The sequence below is a fragment of the Carassius auratus genome, chromosome 14, assembly GCF_003368295.1.
Source record: "Carassius auratus strain Wakin chromosome 14, ASM336829v1, whole genome shotgun sequence".
Lineage (NCBI taxonomy): Eukaryota > Metazoa > Chordata > Actinopteri > Cypriniformes > Cyprinidae > Carassius > Carassius auratus.
The window spans coordinates 7,002,015-7,024,073 of NC_039256.1; the positions used below are offsets into that span (position 1 = coordinate 7,002,015).

At 38.4% G+C, this 22,059-nt stretch overlaps 1 protein-coding gene across 5 annotated transcripts; it reads right to left on the reverse strand.

Annotated features, from left to right (window-relative positions):
- Window positions 1-1,325: 1,325 nt before the first annotated feature.
- On the reverse strand, window positions 1,326-18,964 carry immt (inner membrane protein, mitochondrial (mitofilin)). Of its 5 annotated transcripts, none has more exons than XM_026279699.1 (15): window positions 18,712-18,964; window positions 18,600-18,680; window positions 17,478-17,548; window positions 17,097-17,289; window positions 16,857-16,986; window positions 14,639-14,743; window positions 13,979-14,086; window positions 13,702-13,835; window positions 10,388-10,491; window positions 9,605-9,740; window positions 5,855-5,984; window positions 4,726-4,949; window positions 4,313-4,444; window positions 3,588-3,717; window positions 1,765-2,372 (listed from the first exon to the last, which is right to left on the reverse strand). In XM_026279699.1, the coding sequence occupies exons 2-15, from the start codon at window positions 18,639-18,641 to the stop codon at window positions 1,765-1,767; spliced, it is 2,247 nt and encodes a 748-aa protein (XP_026135484.1). In that variant the 5' UTR covers window positions 18,642-18,680; window positions 18,712-18,964. The 5 variants fall into 5 exon arrangements, with proteins under 5 accessions (XP_026135482.1, XP_026135484.1, XP_026135481.1 ...); XM_026279696.1 differs by having other exon boundaries at window positions 17,478-17,551; window positions 18,712-18,963; XM_026279697.1 differs by having other exon boundaries at window positions 1,326-2,372; window positions 17,478-17,551; window positions 18,600-18,963.
- Between the last annotated feature and the right edge of the window lie 3,095 nt (window positions 18,965-22,059).

The following is a 22,059-nucleotide window of genomic DNA, read 5'->3' on the forward strand; positions in this document are numbered from 1 at the left end:
TACCATAGACGCATTGATAAGTTACAGAACATGTTTTCTGTTTCTGATGCAGAAAAGCTAGGTGGATTATCGTAATATTCTACACAGTGCTTCTTCTGCATCCTCAATAAATCCCTTTTATTGATTATTATTTATTAACCCTTTTATTTTATAAATCCCAATAAAATTTTATTATTTCTACTCTGGCAACCTATACTTAAAATAAAAACCAATAGTTTTTAAGTTAAAAGGTCAAATTACACCCTTATGTCTAATTTTATTGGCACAAAAGGCATCAAGTAGCTTGCTGTTAGTGTTCTTCTTAAATGTAATAATTATTGTAAGCAATGGGGTTTAATCATTTCCATGAATTTGATGCACATTTATGACTTTTTATTTCATATGAATTTGCATTTTAAATTAAACTTTATAGTTTAAGTGAAATCATGATATTTGCATTCATAGTGTTGCTATTATGACATATATCATCTCACCCCTTTTAATATTTTGCACTGTAACAACTAAATTAGCAAATGTTTTATTTTATATTCTAGAAGAACACCTCTAGCATACCAAAATGGATCAGGAACATTATGGCCCAAATGGTTTAGCTCCTGGGTATTAACATATTTCAGCAAGCTTTAATCCATCATGCTCTTCAAGGTCACAAAACTCTTGAAATGGTGGTCTCTAGGATAGCAAAGTTCAGTTTCAAAGAGTGGTTTCACATTTGGCTCCTAAAATCTTTAAAAATAGCCATCTGGAATAGTCTTAATTAAATAAAATGACATTTACTGCATGATTTATCTGATCTTAGAACCTTATTTTTCTGTCATTCAGGCATTACTTTGATTACTCTTAATTGTAACCTGGAAACATGCATTTTTTTAAGATTGAAAAAAATGCAATAAATATGAAATTAATATTTCCATGAGCATTAGTTTTAAATCTTGAAGGTGTTTTGTGCTCGTTGCGGTCTGTTGTTGCAGCAGTCGAACAATATGACGCTAACACACACAGACCACCTAAAGCTCTTTTAAATCAACTGCTTAATTTACATTGCACACAAAACTGAATAGTAAGTTCTCCACTTGATTGGTCTTTCTGCAGCTTCCAGCCATAATGGCACACAAGGATGTGTAACATCTGCTTATCAGTGCATCACAGGTTTACTGTTAGATCCAATAGCGTGTGCGGCTCCATCATTCAATAACAGCATCTTTATTCAGAATCGAAGGGACCAAATGTGCCACTCAAACTGTTATGAACCTGGGTCCAAAACCCCTACTAAACCAGATGCAACCCATTTTTACGACAATGCAGTCATGCAAATAACTGAAACACCATTACTGTCAACAACCATGATTTATTGATCCTCAACACTGAATGAGGAGATTTATTATTCTCAGCATATTGGGTTAATAGCAACCAGTAAATATAACTGAAGCATTACATGTGAATCCTGAAACGGTGAACAGGTTTAGCATCACACTCCAGACCTGCTAAATACACATTAAAGCCTAAGCAGTGAGATGTGTGCCATGTACACCGAGGAGTGCCACTGCCGAGTGTTTCCCGCTTACTAACTACCAGTCGTTCTGAATGGAAGGTCACTTAAGAGTTGTTTTAAGGGCAAACACTTCCTGCAAAAGTGCAGATAAGAAAAACGAATTTTTGTCTAGCACACAACCTATTTATAAATTAAACAGAGGAGCACAAGGTTCCGGTAATAGCGGGCAAGTAACACTCCTCGTAATTTACATAATCTTGACAGAGTGGGCGTGGCTAAGGGGCCTGAGTGGTGCCCAACCCTACAGCATTAGCATACGCTGATAGCAGGCTAATCACCTGCTTTGTTTCTAAGGTGAGTCGGGCTTCTTTAAGCCAGTCCTGTGCCACACGCTGTGACTCGCCACGAAGTTGGTTGACAAACTTAGCGGCTAGTTCCAGGTCGCCGCGCTCAATGCTGTAAGTAGCATAGGCTAGCAGCCTGAACGTGTCGAGATCTTCAGGTGCTAGTTTAGAAGGAGGAGCTATTTGCTCTCTTTCAAACAAGAGGATGGACTGCAGGAAGGACAGGAAGTACTGGTACAGGCTGTTGCGTGTCTCGTCGATAAGCGCCACACGTCGTGCGAGGCGACGGATGTCGTAGAAACGCGCGCGAAGGGACGCTTCACTGTAGATTCCTCGGCTCAGAGACTCTTCAGGAAGAGCGGTGGCCAACGCTTGAGCGAACTCGTTTTCTGCACAGTTCTCTTTGATGGCTTGCACAGCGCCCTCTAGAGGCTCGGTGGGGGAATCTGGTCCTGCAGACTTGAGCGTGTAGTTCAGAGCCTCTACAGACAGCCACAGCTGGTGAGCCTTACGGGCCTCCTCCTCGGCAATCACATGACCTGGAGACAAGCCAAACATTTAATATTAAACAATCAGACACCATACGAATCTGGAATAGAAATCATTACATATTTAAAGTATATGGGTTTTTCGTCTTAATACAATACAACCAAATGGTTTGAATTTCAAAATGTATGTCTATTTTTTCTATAATGCATTCTCATTTTTGTTTTGTTTTTTCCATATGTCGGCCAGTTTACTATGATGGATTGTATGGAGACTGAGATCGTTTGTATATTTTTTTTCTGTATCTCCTCTGGAAACATTTATAAATTGCAGATGAAGTAAATGGTCCGTCAATGATTCATTAATTGAACTGATTCGATAGATTATATTTTGAATTAAATTAGATTAATGTGACGATATGTGAGGAACTAAATAGAAAAATGAATTGTTTCAAAAGTACAGGTGCATCTCAAGAAAATAGAATATCATGGAAAAGTTCTTTAATTTTGTTAATGTAATTAAAAAAAGCTAACTTTTTCTTATATTCTAGATTCATTGCACACACAATTTTTTTTGTTTTCATTCTGATGGTTATGACTTACAGCTTAGAAAAATAAAAAATTCAGTAACTCAAAAAATGTGAATATTTTCTCCAAGATCAATAAAAAAAAAAGATTTACAAAACAAATGTTCAACATCTCCAAAGCAGATTTTATTATGCATTGAATACCTGGTTGGGGCTCTTTTTGTAAAAATGACTGCTTTAATACAGCGTGGCATGGAGGTGATCAGCTAATTTTTGGAGATACTGAATTTTTTATTTTCTTAAGCTGTAAGTCATAACCATCAGAATTAGAATAAAATAAAAAATCTTGAAATATTTCAGTTTGTGTGCAATGAATCTATAATAAGAAAGATATTACGTTTAAATAAATTACAAATAACAGACCTTTTTCCATGATATTCACATTTTTTGAGATGCACCTGTATGTGAACACTGAGGAACGTCCTGCATGACTGAAACGTTTGCTGATTTTTATATGCACTGAGCACTTTTTTATAAGAATAAAAGAAGGTTGCATATATCTCAGCATGTAATATTTTTATTGGATGCGTATCAAACAAATTTCAGGAAATTAGACTGATGGATTCTATTATTGACTTGAAGACGTATTACATGTGAATGGAACCAAGCACAAGATGCTTTCTTTTCATTTCTGCTGAATGTGGTAACACTATTGGCAGAGTTTAAATAGTTTGAGACGTACTGTCTATGGCCTCTTCGATGCCCTTTAGACGGGCGTAAGCTGCGTTCATGTCCAAAGTGAAGGTGTCCAGCTGTTCCTGAGTCAGTCTGCGGTAATGAGTTTCTTGCTCCATCATCTTACTGTTCAGAATCTAAAAGAAAGAATTTAATCCATTTAGACAGACTTTATCGTCTTTTTTTCAATCTTGACTACTTGAGTAGAAACAGACAGCTCCAGTGTTAAGAGTAATACTGATGCACCAAAATTCATTCAAACCAAAACTGAAAAGACATTTTAATAATGAATTAATCAAATGTATTTCACAATCATGCACTCACATAAAAATCATGAGTTCGATATAAACTAAGTATAAATTTGAATAATATGATATTTTTTTCTACTCCAATTCGTGGTTGAAAAACGTATATTTAAATGCTGGCTTTAACCAAAACTTCTTTCCATGACAGCTTTATTGCATACAAAGATTTATTAATGAAAATAAAAGTTTAAGTAAAAACTAAATAATGTAAAATAATAGTGCATATATTTAGTAAAATGCGGAAAAGCACTAATTAAATGTTACATTTTCTGTTAATGAGCTCTCCAAAATGGTTTTGGCTGAAACCAAAAATGTATTTCTGTTTGCACCAAACTGGTCAGTCAAACAGGTAACACCATCCTTTAACTGTTCAATTCTATCCTAAATTCTGTAGTGGTTAGTGCTTGTAAAGAGGCAGTGTTGGTACCTCCTGGGCCTCCTCGCGCAGCTCCATCTCCTGGACCTTCAGCACGTCCCGCAGGTGATCTGTGTGTGCAGCGGCCTGACGACGCAGCTGTGTCCTCATCTCAGCCTCCATCACCTCACGCACCTCCTGAACCTGACACACACACACACACACACACACACACAGAAACTCTCAGCATCACAGCGCAGTGTAAAATGAACTTCACAAATATATTTTTAGATTTATTTTTATTTAGGATTACATTCATAATTATGATGTCTTGAGAAAGATAACAGTGATATTCTCTTTAAACCTACAATCATATTAACCCCAACCAAACTCAGACCAGACTTTCAGACCGTTTTATCTCTGGTTGCTCTATCTTTTCTAACGGATTGGCATTATGTCTTTCTAAATCTGAAGTGCGAGCAGACCTTCTTCTCCTGCTCGAGTCTCACGTCCTCTCGTCTGTGCTCCAGGGCAGAAGCCACGGCTCTCTCCAGCGCTCTCTGATCCTCCAGCTTCTGCTGCTCCAGAGCCGCCTCGATGTGGATCTGCTCCCTCACTCTCTGCTCGGCCAGCTCACGGTTCAGCTGGTCAATGCGCCGGTGTGCGTGCGCGATCAGAGAGTTCAGATCATCTGCGCTCAGCTGTCCCGCTGAGAGAGAGCATGGTGCAGAAGACAGGAGAGACATCACGGTGATGCAGCTTATTAGTATTTTAATGTGTGGAAACTCTAATATGCTACGATTAAAAAATGAATAGTAGGTGCCTTAATCATTTATTCTTGAGTAAGCCTTGCATAATTAGGTTTGTCTGCATTTTAAATTTTTTAAACATTTGTAAATGTGTGTGCTAGAAGTGTGTTTATGCTATTTTTGGCATCCTTCGTTAAAATTATTTTCACTTGCTTTAATATATCATTATCTAATGCAATGGCATTTTATATGTGTCTGTTTTCTAAAATGACACTGTTGCTCAAATACTTCTTGAAGGCCAATAACTGCTTTGATTTATTAAAACACATGGTTTATACACTTAAATAAAAGTGAACAGAAATGCAAATCTAAAGACAATAAAGGTTAAAAGATACGTCATAACTCTGAAGAATAGATGGCCTGTGCCATATTGAAATAAATGTGGAACCTGAAATTAGAGATGCAAGTCAATAAAACATTATCAATGTCCAATTTTTTGTTAGTAATTAACATTTAGTTCCTTTTACAGAAATCATGTGCGATTATTGCATTTGATTATTATTGTAAGAAGTTTATGAATGATGCCTTTTCACTAATCAATCCTTTTGTTAACCCTCCCTACAGGGGTTAATTAACAAGTACATTTTCACTAATTGTCTTTCTCCATTTACTGAGAAACATCAGCTCTCTGTGCACATGAATGTTTTAACCATGTAAAAAAATAAATTACTTTGTCACTTTGTTTTTTTCATTTGTTAATTATTCATGTGCATTAACAGATTTTACATCTGACAAAGACTCAAGGGAGGAGAAAACGTAGTCATAATACATGAGATCAATGACAAACGAGTGTGTGAGGTCTTACAGAGCCCCTTCCAGTTGGCCTGGATCTCAGGTGTGATGTTGGCCAGCTCCTGCTGGAACTGAGCTTTGGCTTCATTCACCAGCTCACTGTACTGAGACACGATCCTGGCCTCCGTCTGCGCCGTCTGCACCTGCAGAAGAGACAGACGACACCCAGGTGTGACTTACAGACTCCAGATGGGACACGGAGTCTCTGGGAGTATAAAGCTAAACAGATTACAGGCTCAGTTCTCATGTACAGTCTTGTTCAAAATAATAGCAGTACAATGTGACTAACCAGAATAATCAAGGTTTTTAGTATATTTTTTATTGCTACGTGGCAAACAAGTTACCAGTAGGTTCAGTAGATTGTCAGAAAACAAACAAGACCCAGCATTCATGATATGCACGCTCTTAAGGCTGTGCAATTGGGCAATTAGTTGAAAGGGGTGTGTTCAACAAAATAGCAGTGTCTACCTTTGACTGTACAAACTCAAAACTATTTTGTACAAACATTTTTTTTTTCTGGGATTTAGCAATCCTGTGAATCACTAAACTAATATTTAGTTGTATGACCACAGTTTTTTAAAACTGCTTGACATCTGTGTGGCATGGAGTCAACCAACTTGTGGCACCTCTCAGCTGTTATTCCACTCCATGATTCTTTAACAACATTCCACAATTCATTCACATTTCTTGGTTTTGCTTCAGAAACAGCATTTTTGATATCACCCCACAAGTTCTCAATTGGATTAAGGTCTGGAGATTGGGCTGGCCACTCAATAACATTAATTTTGTTGGTTTGGAACCAAGACTTTGCCCGTTTACTTGTGTGTTTTGGGTCATTGTCTTGTTGAAACAACCATTTCAAGGGCATGTCCTCTTCAGCATAGGGCAACATGACCTCTTCAAGTATTTTAACATATGCAAACTGATCCATGATCCCTGGTATGCGATAAATAGGCCCAACACCATAGTAGGAGAAACATGCCCATATCATGATGCTTGCACCTCCATGCTTCACTGTCTTCACTGCAGTGTTAATTTTGACACAAAATTTTAATTTAGTTTTAGTCTTAGTCTTTTGACTATAATTCTTTTTAGTTTTAGTCAAGTTTTAGTCATCTGATTTGTTTTAATTTTAGTCTTATTTTAGTCGACTAAAATTGCTTGGTATTTTAGTCGACTAAAATTGCTTGGTATTTTAGTCGACTAAAATTGCTTGGTATTTTAGTCGACTAAAATAAGACTAAAATCAATAACAGATTTACTAGACAATTTTTTACAGCTGGTATAGGAAACAAACTTAACCAAAATATATAAAACACAAATTCAACTTTATTTCAACACAACTGTGTCTTTATTTCGATTCAAAAGCTTTTATGCAGCAACAAACACTGTCATGATAATGTAAACAATAACTAGCTGCCAATTGACCATCAATAAAAGAAAAATAAAGTTAGGTCCAGGACCTTAAAGCTTACAGCTGAGCTGAACAATAAGTGCATACATTTAAAGTAAATATTTAATAAGTTGGCAGCTAGGTGGATAAAAAAAGTAACAAGATTTTATAAGGTATTCATTTGTCTAGCAATATTGTATGTTTTAAATACTACAATATTGCTAGATTTGTATGTATAATGATAGGATGTGAACATTCATGTTTCACATGACTAATATAGAAACATTTGTGATATTGTCAACAAGTAGAACATTATAAAATATACTAAACATTAGTATTAATCAAATGTATTTATCATGATATTACGTATTAGTATTGTGCTCTCATCTAACTTGAAGAAGGGGCTATTTTACAGTACTTTTCAGTTCATAATATTTAATGCTACAACATCTACGCACTGCACTATTCCAATTTTGCTTAGCTCAATAAACAAAAGAACATCGTTGTAAAATTACATTTGAGAAAATGTCCGGGTGGCTCGTCTGTAAATGTCTTTTCAAATTGGTTGTGTTCTTGCCACGAATGAGCGCTCCGCGTGCTTTACACTTTGTTTTGTTTTGTTCGTCGTCAAACGTGAAGTGAGCTGTGGACATTTTGTCGCTCTTTTAGACAGTAGGGACTTTAAGCAACAGCTGCAAATGGAACGGCTACAGCGACCGGAAGTTTGCCGTCACACCGCTGTAGCCAAGAAGGTAAAAGTCACTAAGCAACGGTAAAACAGAACAGCGCAACGCAGCATTAATTCATTTATTGAGATCCAAAAAAATATATAATTTAAAAAAGCAAGAGAAGGATTGCTTTTGGCGTTAAATGACAATCTTTTGTCAGAAGAGGAGTTTTTAATATTGTATGATGTAAATAAGTCTAAAAACATAACATTTATTTACCTAACCTCTCACGTTGTAGCGACTCCGGCAAATCAGCTGTTCTCCCGTAGTAGACCGTTAAATTAGAACGTCACAGAGTAGCAGTTAAATTTTCGCGCAGGCGCAATACAACGCCAGAATGGCGTTGCCGTTCCACCAGAGGCTGTTGCTTAAAGTCCCTATCACCTCTTCGAATGCCGACTTCCCGGGAGCTCATAAAAACTGAAAACCTTCGCTTCACGTCTCAATAAGTCAGGCTCTGATTGGTTCTCTTCTCTCATGCAGTCTGTTCTGTTTTGCCGGTTCTTTTGCTCATTCCTCGCATCTCTCCCGTCTGCTGATTTGATTTTCGTCACAGTCTATTTTCGTCTCGTCCTTTATTCGTTGACGATAATGTCAATCAATTTAGTCATAGTTTTAGTCTCCATCAGTCCCTTCTATTTTAGTTTTCGTTTCGTTTTCGTCGGCAAAACTATATTCGTGACGAAAATAATGACGAAAATATTTAGTCAACGAAATTAACACTGCTTCACTGTGTACTGTGGCTTGAATTCAGAGTTTGGGGGTCGTCTCACAAACTGCCTGTGGCCCTTGGACCCAAAAAGAACAATTTTACTCTCATCAGTCCACAAAATGTTCCTCCATTTCTCTTTAGGCCAGTTGATGTGTTCTTTGGCAAATTGTAACCTCTTCTGCACATGCCTTTTTTTTAACAGAGGGACTTTGCGGGGGATTCTTGAAAATAGATTAGCTTCACACAGACGTCTTCTAACTGTCACAGTACTTACAGGTAACTCCAGACTGTCTTTGATCATCCTGGAGGTGATCATTGGCTGAGCCTTTGCCATTCTGGTTATTCTTCTGTCCATTTTGATGGTTGTCTTCCGTTTTCTTCCACGTCTCTCTGGTTTTGCTCTCCATTTTAAGGCATTGGAGATCATTTTAGCTGAACAGCCTATCATTTTTTGCACCTCTTTATAGGTTTTCCCCTCTCTAATCAACTTTTTAATCAAAGTACGCTGTTCTTCTGAACAATGTCTTGAACGACCCATTTTCCTCAGCTTTCAAATGCATGTTCAACAAGTGTTGGCTTCATCCTTAAATAGGGGCCACCTGATTCACACCTGTTTCTTCACAAAATTGATGACCTCAGTGATTGAATGCCACACTGCTATTTTTTTGAACACACCCCTTTCAACTAATTCAACTAATTGCCCAATTGCACAGCCTTAAGAGCGTGCATATCATGAATGCTGGGTCTCATTTGTTTTCTGAGAATCTACTGAACCTACTGGTAACTTGTTTGCCACGTAGCAATAAAAAAATATACGAAAAACCTTGATTATTCTGGTTAGTCACATTGTACTGCTATTATTTTGAACAAGACTGTATATGTCCTGGGTTCCTCCAAAGCACATTAACATCGTCAGATTAAGAGACTTACCTTGGTTACTACTTTATCCAGATCCACAATCATGCTGTGCAAGTTCTCCTCAGCAGCCAGGATTTGGGGTCTCACTGCGTCAATCTTGGATTGTTTTGCACTGTTGATCACGCCACGCAAATGTTCAAGCTCTCCTCTAAATACACACAAAACAGTATGATTAAGCTCCTCTCTGTGTAGGACTGAGCATTATGACAGTATATCCATTCAACAGTACAAATGGACCGTTAATGTAAAAAAATAAAAAAAAGTTAGGGGTCAGTTAGATTTTTTTTTTTTGTAAAAATTAAATTCATACTTTTATTAATCAAGCATGCATTAAATGGACCAAAGGAGACAGTAAAGATAATTCTAATATTACCAAAAAAAAATTCTCTCTTAATTCTAACCTTCTGTTTACAAGGAATTGTGGAAAAAAAATCATATTTGCACAAAAATAAATAGCAATAAAAAAAATTCAAAACTGATATTAATAAGAATATTTCTTAGGCACCAATTCAGCATTTTAAAATGACTTCAGGAGGATCATGTGACACTGAAGATTGAAGTATTGATGCAAAAAAGATGCACAGAAATAAATTACATTTTAAAATATATTCAAACAGCAAAATCTTGTAAACTGTAATAATGTTTCACAATATATCACTATTTGTACTGTGCTTTGATCAAATAAATGCAGCATCGGTGAGCATGAGAGGCGTCTTTCAATCTTCCAGACCCCAAACTTGCCTAATTGACACTGGTTGAAACAGTGATTTAAGATCTGTCAGGAGGGGGTCTCACTTGGCTTTGAGCAGGGCTTCTTCAGCCTCTTCCATGGCTCTGGTCCGGTCACTCAGAGCCTCATTCAGTGCTGTCCACTGAGAGGACTTCTCATCTGGAGGAGTCTGCACACAAACACGACAGTGTCACAAGCAGCACAAATTATTTAAAGGGGGGGTGAAATGCTATTTTTACACTGTTTTTTACACTGTTAAAGAGTTGGATTCCCATACTAAACATGGACAAAGTTTCAAAAATTAAGTTGTAAGTTTGAAGGAGTATTTTTGTTCCAAAAATACTCCTTCCGGTTTGTCACAAGTTTCTGGCTCTGTGTGACGTTAGATGGAGCGGAATTTCCTTATATGGGTCCTGAGGCATTTCTGCCGGAAGAGCGAGCGCTCCCGTATAGCAGATCACTGAGAGCACAACAGACTTCACTGATCAGAGCGAGAGCGTCGCCAAATGTCACAAAAGAAGTGTATTTTTTGTTGCCAGGGCAAGACAACCCTGCACAGATTACCAAAAGAGAAACAGCATTAAGGGACCAGTGGATGGAGTTTATTTTTACTGAGCATCAGCGGAGTTGTGCAAGTGTTTTTGTTTGTTCCCTGCATTTCGAAGATGCTTGTTTTACAAACAAGGCCCAGTTTGACAACGGATTTGCACATCGTTTATTTCTTAGGGATAATGCAGTCCCAACGAAAAAGGGTCACGATCGTGTGTTGGAACCACATGCGGTGAGTAAAACTGCTTCAAATATCTCTGTGTTGTTCACTTAGCTATCAGCGGGTAAGCACATCAAGTAAACAACATGCGATGTTGTCATCAAACTGCACTTTCCACATGTACAGCTAAAAAAAAAAAAAAGACGACATAAAGTGGAACTTAGTCATTTTCCAAAACCGCTAAGCAAATATATACAGTTTCAGTACATACCACATAGAGACGTTGTTGCTGCTGCTGCTCTCGTTCACTTTCAGCCGCTGGATCTGATTCTGGATCATAAATAAACGGCTGAATCTGACTGTTAGCCATGGTTTGTTTTGGATGTGTTTTTCCTCACGATAATGTCACAGCTTCCAAACGCTCTCAACACAAAAGCCTACTGGCGCTCGTGATTCTTTAGCTCCGCCCACACGTCACGCCTCCAGGCGCTCATGTTTTTCCGGGAAAAATCGGTACAGACTATCTTTCTCTTGTGAATATAATAAAACTAAAGACTTTTTGGAGATATGAAGGATGCAGTACTACTCTATAGGTACTCAAGATTAACAGGATATTGAGTGAAAACGAGCACCCCCCCTTTAAATACTAAATTCCTCCATTAAGATATAAACTGCACCTTTAAGGAGTTTTTAAATTTTTTTATGTTAAAAACATAATATAGTTAAGCGACATCACACAAGATCCTTTTGTCTGAATATCAGCACAATTGTAAATCCAATATTCAATGTATACAATGTTCGATAAACAATACATTAATTATATTAACTGACCATTTAGACACAAAATAACTTTTTTTTACTGTTTTTGCTCAGATTCACCAACTAAATAGTTGCAAACAGAGCAGAACGGTTGTGCTTCTCAGCAACACAAGAGGGGTGTTTTTTAGGGCTGGCAAAAAGGCTGAAACACTAAATTCAAATTTAGTGCTTAAATATAAATATTGTAAATATTATATTCAATGTATTATATTTAAAATGCATTATTTCAGTTAGGGTAAAGAAAATATTTTGCCTTTTCTCATGAGGCCACAAGAGGGCACACTTAGAAAAAGATAACATGACTTTCCATAATGTTTTAAATATTGTTTATAAACCAAATTTTAATAAATTTGCTTAACTATAAGCAAAACAGCATCATGTATGTATTCACAGTTTAATACAAAGGGCTGAAAACCAATCACAGAGTACATTTTTCATTTAATGTAACACGAGCTGCAGTGGGATGGGGGGGGAAGTTCCCACCATTAGTCTCCAGATACGTTTTATCAAAGTTGAACTTGCCTTTATTTTACATGACTTTGTATACATGCGTCTCTTTTGTGCAACGGTGATAGATGTCCTTTTAGAAAAAGTGCAAAATATGTGTAATCTCCGCATTGATGTTGTACTTTCCCGCAGTATTTGTAATTATCAATGAAGCAGCACCACATCTAGTGGCTACGACTGGATAAGCTAACAAAACCTTCAAATGCAATGACTCTTTTACATGTCATCACATCTCACGCGCCACTGAAAAGACTGCTTCCTTAACACACACCTAAAATTAAAACGCAACGTTTTTGCTTTCGAAAGTGGATTTTTATTTAAATTTGATGAATATTCTACATTTAAAAACAATTATCTGACAGCCTTAGTGTTTTTTCTTTGAATTAATCAGTTGAATGAATTTTTGAAGATCGGTCCGTGTGAATTGAATGCTTTAAACTTTAAACTCGTGATCTCAAATTATGCTGCACTTTATGTATTCGCCCAGTCATATTCATGTCATTTTCACTGTGTGCTGTATGTACTGAGGGTAGGGCTGGGCGATATATCTAACGATATGATCATGAACATGACAAGCTACGCAATATCGCGTTCATTATCGAAGGCAATTCATCTGTGATAATGAACGCAATATTGCGTAGCTTGTCAGCGATCTACGGCTCGGTCTATTAAATGCTACTTTTTATAAGCAGGTGATGGCGATTTTAGCAGTGATCACGGAAGCAGCTTTACTGATTAGATGCGCATGATCATATCGTTAGATATATCGCCCAGCCCTAACTGAGGGTTACCCTGGCTTTATTTGACAAATATGATTCCCAGTGCACACAAACTTGCCCTGTTAATTACAGTGTATACTTCCTTTTTAATTATATTTTTATTAAATATTTATTTATTTGTATAAAGTATGTTTATTTTACACATTTATTTTTAATACATTGTCAAATGTCCTAAATATTAATTAAAACGTAAAAAAAAAAAAAATTGTATGGGCTATCCGGTCCCCCTGCTTTCCAAGATATCGGCATCGGCAGTCAAAAAAACGAAATATCGGTCGACCACTAGTGTTAAGTATTATAAGTAATTACAATTTTCAACAGAGTGTAACTTTAAGTAATCATTTTTTTTTACTTGAGCACCTGCCCCCCAAAATGTCAGAGGTCACTTTGCCAAAGCTAGAGCATTATTGGTTGTTTCTGGTGCTAAGGTGTTTTAGCAGATTGCTACATCAGTGTACCCCAAACCTGCATATTTTGGGTGTCTCTCTTATCTAATACACCTGATTTACCTCATCAGCAGAATAAGAGTTCAAATGATTGTATGTGTGTGTGTGTGTGTGTTTACCTCTGAGTCCATGGCTTCTCTGAGTCTGTGTGTGTGTGTAGCGATGGCTGTCAGCGCGGCCTCCTGGGCTCCGATGGCCTGCAGGGTGGTCTTCGCAGAGCTGCCCAGGCTTTCCTCCAGTCCAGCAGTCAGAGCTGAGACACACACAAACACTCACATAAATACAAACACATGTTTTCATGCACTTATTGGGGAAAAGAGTGAGAGCCGAATACAGATAATACAGATAAGTGGTTGTGTATTAACTGGTTGATGTGCAGATTGTGTGGTCACCCACCTGCTAAAGCATCCTGTTCAGCTTTATCCTGCTGAGCCAGTCGAGCGGTCACTTCCTCCGCTGGCCTCTCCTTCAGCGCAGGCTCATGATGACCCTTACTCTCTTCACCTACAAACACACAGAGAGAGAGAGAGAGCTATTCCAGTGCCATCTGAACCAAAATAAACACCGGGTGATGTGAAACGATATGCCTTTAGTGCACGGTCTTCACTGGTTGCATGCACAACGTAAACATCATCATCTGTGAACAAATGACCAGGTCTTTTTTTTTTGTGAATCCATAAAAAAAGAAATTAAACTTAGTGGTCAATGATCTAAATCCGTTTTGAAAAGGCAAACTGATTCATAACCTGATATATTTGTTCTTTTTTTAGATGATGGGTTCTCATGAGACTAGCAATCCAGCATATTTGGCACATATCATTGCAAATGAGGATACGCTTTTGTTAGTAACTGGAAGAGTGAAGAACTCAACAAACACACAATGAACAGAACAGGTTAGCGTGGGTCACATGATAAAACCGGAGGGAGTGAAGTTTGAGAGCATGCAGAGAGGAAGAGACACGGATGCCATCTGCACAACAACTGAAGTGATGAAGACAAACAGGCTCTGGATCAGTTGTTAGAAGCAGAAGATTGTGTGAATGATCCAGTGCTGACCTGCCGCCGTGTGGACAGGTGGGCTGTCGTCACTTGTACCCGGAGCGGGCACAGACGGCACGTCGCTGATAGCCGAAATAATATGAGCTGCCTCTGCTGAGGCTTCTGCAACAACAGTAGGACTCCATCAGAAATACAGATCAGCCTTGGTGCATCAGTGATCAAGCGTGACACACCTTACAGCAAGTTGACTAGTACTTCCTGTGATCATTTGCATATAAAGGTTCAGGACATCATTAGACATTCAGCTGATTGTTGTCTTTCTGCTTCAACTGTAAAATGATGCATTTGGTGTCTGTGTATTCATGATTCCCTACTATAACGTAAGTGAAAAACTAACCAGCTGGTAAATGAACTGAGCAGTACGTCTGAATTAACAGCAAGTAAAAATCATCCCATGGACCTACTACTACAGCGAGGTCATTTACCATCCCATCGGGCCACAGTAGAGGAGTCATGAATGGCAGTGTATCAATGCAACTGACGCTTGTATGTCCTATGACAATGATAACATGGCAGACGAACTAAAGGAAGTGCAGATTTCATTCATATTACACACATTCAAACTATACTGATATACGCATTTTTTAAGAGTCACATCGTTTATTCCTTTTTAAATTTAGTAAATACAGTATGTGACTTGAGGAAGCTCCAGTTTTCTTAGGTTTCACTGACTGTAATATCAGGACAAATACTGATTCACACCAGGAACAAATATTTACGTGACTGAGACTAGAGATGTTCCGATACCCTTTTTCTCTTCCCGATACCGATTCCGATACCTGGGCTCAGGGTATCGGCCGATACCGAGTACTGATCCGATACCTGGGTGTGTATCTGTATATACAGCTGTATATACTACTAGCCCTGTGTAAATTGCTAGAATTTTTTTATGGTGTGCTTCAGACAGATCCCTCAATAAAACATGAACAAATACATGGTGAACTACTGTATTTATTACAGTATTTTTATTATCTGACATGAATTTGACAGTATTATTTATTTTCTTATGCAAAAAAGAACTTCAAATGCAGCCAAAAATCTAACACCGCAAACTAAAAAAGGTATTTAAGTTTTACAATATAACTGTATAAAAAAACTGCAACAAATAAGTCTAGGAATATAAAAAAAGATCTATTAATCAGATAATCTCTTTACAACAAAACAAGTAAAAAACAAGCAACCATCTAGGCATAATTATTATTATTATAGAGACGTATTATTATTACTGTAGGCTACAACAGTAGCTTTATATATTGTCAATTTACTCATGTAAACCAAACATTTATTTTAATGGGCTGCCATGAAGATCTTTGAGTGTCTGTGTTTATGATATGACAGTATTCTCAAATGAAACGGTAAATTCTCATGAAGTGACGGTTTATGCGTTCGTGTCCTCATGACACACAGCAGAGACTACAAAACAGCGAGCTCTCGCGCATCTGTGCCAGTCACCCACAGAGATGTAGATTTTGCGGGAGTAATATTTAAATAGTATTTTGCAGTTTAATATTCACAGACACTAGTATATATTCGGCTACTGTCTGGAGCCCTGCGCTTTGACTTACACGGAAGCGACTGAACGCAGCTGCCGGTACTGAATATACTTGAGAGTCTGTAACTACCGGTACTACAGAGACATACTGCTAACCACTGATCTATAATATAGAAGCAGCTTCACTGTCTTATGGCAGTTTAGAATGTGATGAGTGATCCAGTCATATATAGATCAGGGCTGCTAACGCGTTTTCATTTCTTCTTCGCTGCTCTAAACAGGGGTTGCTTGTGGCAACACAGCACAACTTCCTGTGTTTTCAATGCATTTTGAGCAGCGAAGAAGAACCGTGCAGCGGTTAGGCAAAGCTTGCGGTCATAACTAGGTCTTTTTTAAGAAAATGGTATCGGATCGGTATATGGGTTCATGTATTCGCCGATGCCGATGCCAGAATTTGTTGTGGTATCGGAGATATTTCCGATACTAGTATCGGAATCGGAACATCTCTAACTGAGACTTATGACAGACAGATATACATGGGCCAGACTGATAGTTCATTATTTTTAAATACTCAGTAGTGGCTGATAACCACATCCAGTCGGATGCTTCAAACATCACTACTCTACTGACAACAGATCTTTTTTGCACATGAAATTTCACTAATACGTCTGAAGCTGTGAAGTGTCTGAAATGCATGTGAAGACGTGTGTGAGTCTCACTCACCCTCGAGTGTCTGTGGGGTCGGTGCTTCCTCTACAGGCGCTGGATCGGACTTCTTGGCTTTAGCTTTAGGCTGCTTGGACTCCTTAGATGCTTCTGACAATGAAGAGATTTGCAGGGGTTCGATCTTTCCCTATAAAAACAGAACAGAAGTACAACAGAAGCACAGACAGCTGCATAGATGAATCTGGTCTAAGAATCAAAGACAGACGAAGCAGAAGTGAAAGTGATGGTAACTCTTACTGGTTTCTTCTGTAAAGGGACGAGTGGAGGAGGGGGCGGCCCAAGCACCATCTCAAACAGCTGATCTGAGTACGGAACGCTCTTCTCTAAATTTGCCCGAAACTTCGGGTCCCATTTGGCGTAAAGGATTGTACCACCAAGACCACCACCAACCGTTAAAAGACTAGCCGCCACTATTTTCCCAGCAGCAGATCTGCAGAACAAAAAGATCAAATTTAAGATGCAGTCGAGTGTGATTTGACAGGGTTTTCTTTCTTCCACACACACCAGACCAAGGTCAACCTAACATTCATTTAAAAAACAATCAACTTTTTAAAGCAAATCAGCAATATGATTGTAAGCTGGTGTGTTTAGGGTTAAATTGAGAGTTTGATGTCGTACCCAGAGTCTCCAGCCGTGGTGTATCTGCGGCAGGTTTGCAGCGCATGGCCTTTCACTCTCCCACACACACACTGCTGCAGACACAAACAAATCATCATCATCATCATCTCACATGCACTACTGCAATACTGCATCATAAACTACAGTATTAGAAATTATACTTTCTTTTTACACTGGCCACAACCACAGTTTCACATCAGTTAATAATAAACAGCCATTCATTTCAGCTGTTAATGCGGTTCAGTTTCCAATGTTGCTCTTTTTGTGACTTTAAAAACCAAACAAAAAATTGTGGATTTTCCAAACATGTTTACCATCGCTGTAGATCAAGCATCCAGTAAAACACATTAAACAACAATGAAAGAATGAATGAACGCCTAACCCCAAACATTAGTTTGTTTCTTCAGAGCCTAGAATAAGACGGTTTAAAGTTTAGCAGCTGTTAAACACAGCATTGATAATTCATTAGACTCATTTGCATGAAAGCACCACCGTCGACATGAAGGCAGTGTTTGTGAGGAAACTCTCTGAACTTTACTCCAGCAAGGTCACGTCCTTCCATTGGGAAAAAAAACAATAAACAGTTCACGGTGTGAACAGGGAGTAAGTTATATTGTTGATTAAATGTTTTATGTGAACACGATTTCAGAAAATTACTATCAAATATAAATTATGCTGAATACATTAAAATGAAAGATTTTCAGACAGCTGTTAGCCAGGTTGGACATCCGGGTGACAGAAAATTATGAATCATAGACAGCCCGCCCATATTTACGCTGGAGTACATGCTGGATTTTTATTAGTGGAGAGAGGCGTCACTCTCTTAATTCTGAAATTTCATTGGTTCGAAGAATCTGCCAATCACACTGTGACCGCCTCTTTCGACCAAAAGTTACGTCGTTGACGTAGAGCCGTGTTCTGTCCTGGCGTACCACTTAAACTGCAAATAACAAATCTGAACAAAATTAAACTATCAACTCATTAAGAAGTTTTTGCGCACATAATCACCGGTTCATTAAACAAACACTACAGAGACTGTTATAATCAGTAATTTTACGATAAACATCGGGCCTCTCTGTGGGTCACTGAATGACCGCTCTAACGTTAGCAGAATAAACTCACCCGCGCTGCTGCACGAGCCCCTTTCCAACCGACGCGCAGCATGCTTGCCTCTTCTGATTCTGGATGTTGGATTTAAGACTACAAATATGCCAGCGGTTTCAGCAAAACATTATAAAAGTGATCAACCTCGATAGCAATTTTGCCCCAGCACACTGCAGATTAGCTCCAACGCCGGCGCAACGCAGTGACAGAGCAACGCACGCCAGTGGGCACGCCCAACGTGACACATACGTCATACGTTCGTAGTGTAAGGTCCAGACACTCGGCCCAAGGAAGGTATCCGGTGCTGGATGAAGGTTTCCTGCGTGTTCTGTCTTTCAGCGCGTAAAGTTATTCAGTTTAGGTTAAACTCAAATCTGACTCCATTTTATTATTTAATCTGACTCCATTTTAGTATGACCTCGAATTTAGGTTGAAATGCAAATTGGTTGTATGCCTTTTTAATTAATATTCTTCTGACATTTGATTATTCTAGTTAACTCTATTTTTATATTAACTCATTCATTCGGGTGCTCATGTTGCTAACAAGGATACAACATAATCTACTAGTCAATAATTATAGAGTAAGACAGAATAGAATCAAAATGTAACAATTTATTTACAGTCAGGTAGATATGTATTTTGCCAATTACATATCCAATTGAAACACATCAAATCATATCAATATAAAACATCAAATTCTCAAAGATGAATCTACAAGTAAAATATGCATACCTGACCTTAGAAAATACATAGTATGAAGTGAAGAGACACACAACACACTATGGGCTTTCTGGCTACAGAAATCGCCCTGATCCTTTTGCTGCAATCCTTTAAATACCTCAGACCAAGACAAACATCCCCCGAGATGAAGACAGAAACTAACAATTGGAATTTGCATTACCTCAGGTCCCAAGCCTGGGTGGTTTTACAACTCAATGGGAACAGGGGGTAATTTACATGGAGGGCCCCAGGAAAGGACACTCCCATCACAGTAATCAAGATATCTCTTGACTCTTCAGATCTGTATTATCTTCTAATCTACTTTTGTGAGAGTGAGACCATTGTACCAGTTGCACTGAGACATTTCCAATGATACTAGACATGGGTGTTAGTTCACTTGCATTGACATTTTCATGTAATCATTTTGAGCAGACTGAGTAGAAGGAAGAATGGGTGAAGGGATTTAAAATGAAACAAATGGCCAGAAGGGGAGGAGGGCTCCTGCTCCTCCACTCTGTGGGGTGTCTCGAAGATGCCTGTGTATGTTTGTATTGTCTGTTTCTCAGGAGCTCAAAGTATCTCAGGTTCTTTCGTCCTTACAGTTCCTCCGTTTGACCCCCAATGGGTCACATTCAGATGAATCCAATGGGGTCACCGTTAGATGATTGTTTATCTTCGAGATGTTATCTCAAAATTGTCTTTGTGATGTAAGCAGCTTTAGAAACCTTCTGAGGGCTGTAAACATCTGCAGAACACTCAGTCTCAGCATGTGTGTGTCGCTTGAGTTTGGCAGGTGGATGAATGTCTCCAGGGTTTCTACCTGTGGTTGAGCTCAGTATGTGAGCACAGTTCAGTGGGTCAATCTGAGCCTTTACGACTTGTTCAGTTTACGTGTCATTCCTTTGTGGAGAAACCTCTGCTCCTTATGGCACCTTTTCTAGGACGGTAGTCTGACCCATCTTCGTGAATCCTCTCACCTCCAGCGGTGCAGTTTTTAAGCAGACTTCAGTAGGTGAAGGTGTTCTCCTTGCTTACACACTGATTTGTGTGGGACACCTGAAAAGCATCTTAGTGGCCATCCAATGACTGTATTCTGATCAGCTTAATGTCATCACCCATGGAGTAAGAAAGAAAACTCATAAGATAATATAAGAGCAATAAAGCAAAAAGAAACCTGATAAATTCATGTCAGCCAGTGCAAGTGGTACATCTGATGTTAAAAGTGGTCCTATGTAAACATAAATTTTGGTATGAATGACTCAAAGGAAATGCAGCAAGAGTTCAGTATAATTTGAGCATTAATTTAGAGGTATGCAATCAATAAACAAGTCATATAATGACAATAATAACATTCAATCACAATTATGAAGGTATATACAATAATCACACTGTTAATTCAGGAATTTTCTATTGCAAGTCACTTTAGAAGATGTTTTAGAAGGTTTTTAAGAAGTGACTTAGAATACGATTAAAACATTTTTCTACAATGTAAATCCTAAATTCCTTGTAACAGGTGTGTGTGTGTGTGTGTGTGTGTATGTGTGTGTGTGTTCATATGTGTGTGTGTGTGTGTGTGTGTTAGAATGGGTATCTGATATAAAGGTTAAGTCACAGTTGATGGTTTGGTAAAGTGTTTAATTTTATAATTGACTGATAGAGATGAAGTGCAGGCACTTCATATTTTATAATTTTAATAATGTTTATTGTCATTAGTGATGTGTTGGGAAACCAGGGGCCCTCTGGCTTGTCAACCACCCTAATGACAATCTAAAAGATTCAAAATTTTAAATTGTAAAGGCTTGTCTGCCTCTGTGTTAAAAAAATTTGCACCATCGATCTGTGACTTGTCGTACAAATGTGTTACAGTGTTGTTCCATTAGTTTTTTAGACAGTTGCAGATAGTAGATATTTTATATATTTTGGGAATGTAATTAATTCTATTGTCCTGTGTGTGTGAGGCTATCTGGTTCTGTCAGTGTGATGATGGACAATAGATCTTTAGTGGAGTACCATGTTTGTGATCTAAGCCATCATTGTCTTCTGATTGTAGTGTGCAGACTGGATAGTCTAGATGAGGTGATGATGCAATGGGTGAAATGTGTGTTCTATGGTCATGTCTGGGAGATGAATGGAGTCTAATCTATAGCAATCTGTGTTGCAAAAATTTAGTTCCGGTTCTAATCCGGGAGGCCATGTAGATATTTGTGTGGTGATGTTCTCCTGTGAGGTGTGAATGGCCCCTTCAAGTGTCTTCACATTCATCTCCCGCATTTCAGGTTATGTAACAATTCTGTTGTCCTGGCTTGGTGCAGAGGGGACAAGACACCCTCCTGGTATCTGTCCTCCAAAGAATTGCAGTGGTCAACCTGAGACAGAAACAGATACAAAGATAACCACAGTTAATTTTGAACTTTTCATCAGTTTAGTGTTCTGGCATGTGGAATTATTTTAACTACATTCATCCTCATGTACTGCAGTTTTAATCCAGATGTCACAAACGGAGTTCGGTTGGTCAGATCTGAATTACTGCTACTGTTTCAGTGCAGTCTGAGTGTGTAACACCTGATGCTGCTCTTGCAGTAGAGCCCTCACAGTCTGCTGTGTCATGAGCATTAGAGATCCCAGTTCTACTGGGGACATTTTCTAGATTAATTGGTGTTTTTATCACCAATGTCTTCATGCATTCCAATGGACCAATGTCCATGGCTTTAGTTGCTGTTGCTCTCATTACAGTCAGATCTGTGGGCAGAAATGTGTT

Bases quoted from the DNA above. Each gene is read 5' to 3' on its own strand.
- immt (XM_026279697.1), bottom strand. From the start codon at position 18,641: ATGCTGCGCGTCGGTTGGAAAGGGGCTCGTGCAGCAGCGCGG. The intron at 17,290-17,477 runs GTACGACATCAA...TTTGTTCTGCAG, and splicing joins ACCACGGCTGGAGACTCTGG to ATCTGCTGCTGGGAAAATAG. The intron at 5,985-9,604 runs GTAAGTCTCTTA...TCTCTTCTGCAG, and splicing joins TGGATAAAGTAGTAACCAAG to GTGCAGACGGCGCAGACGGA.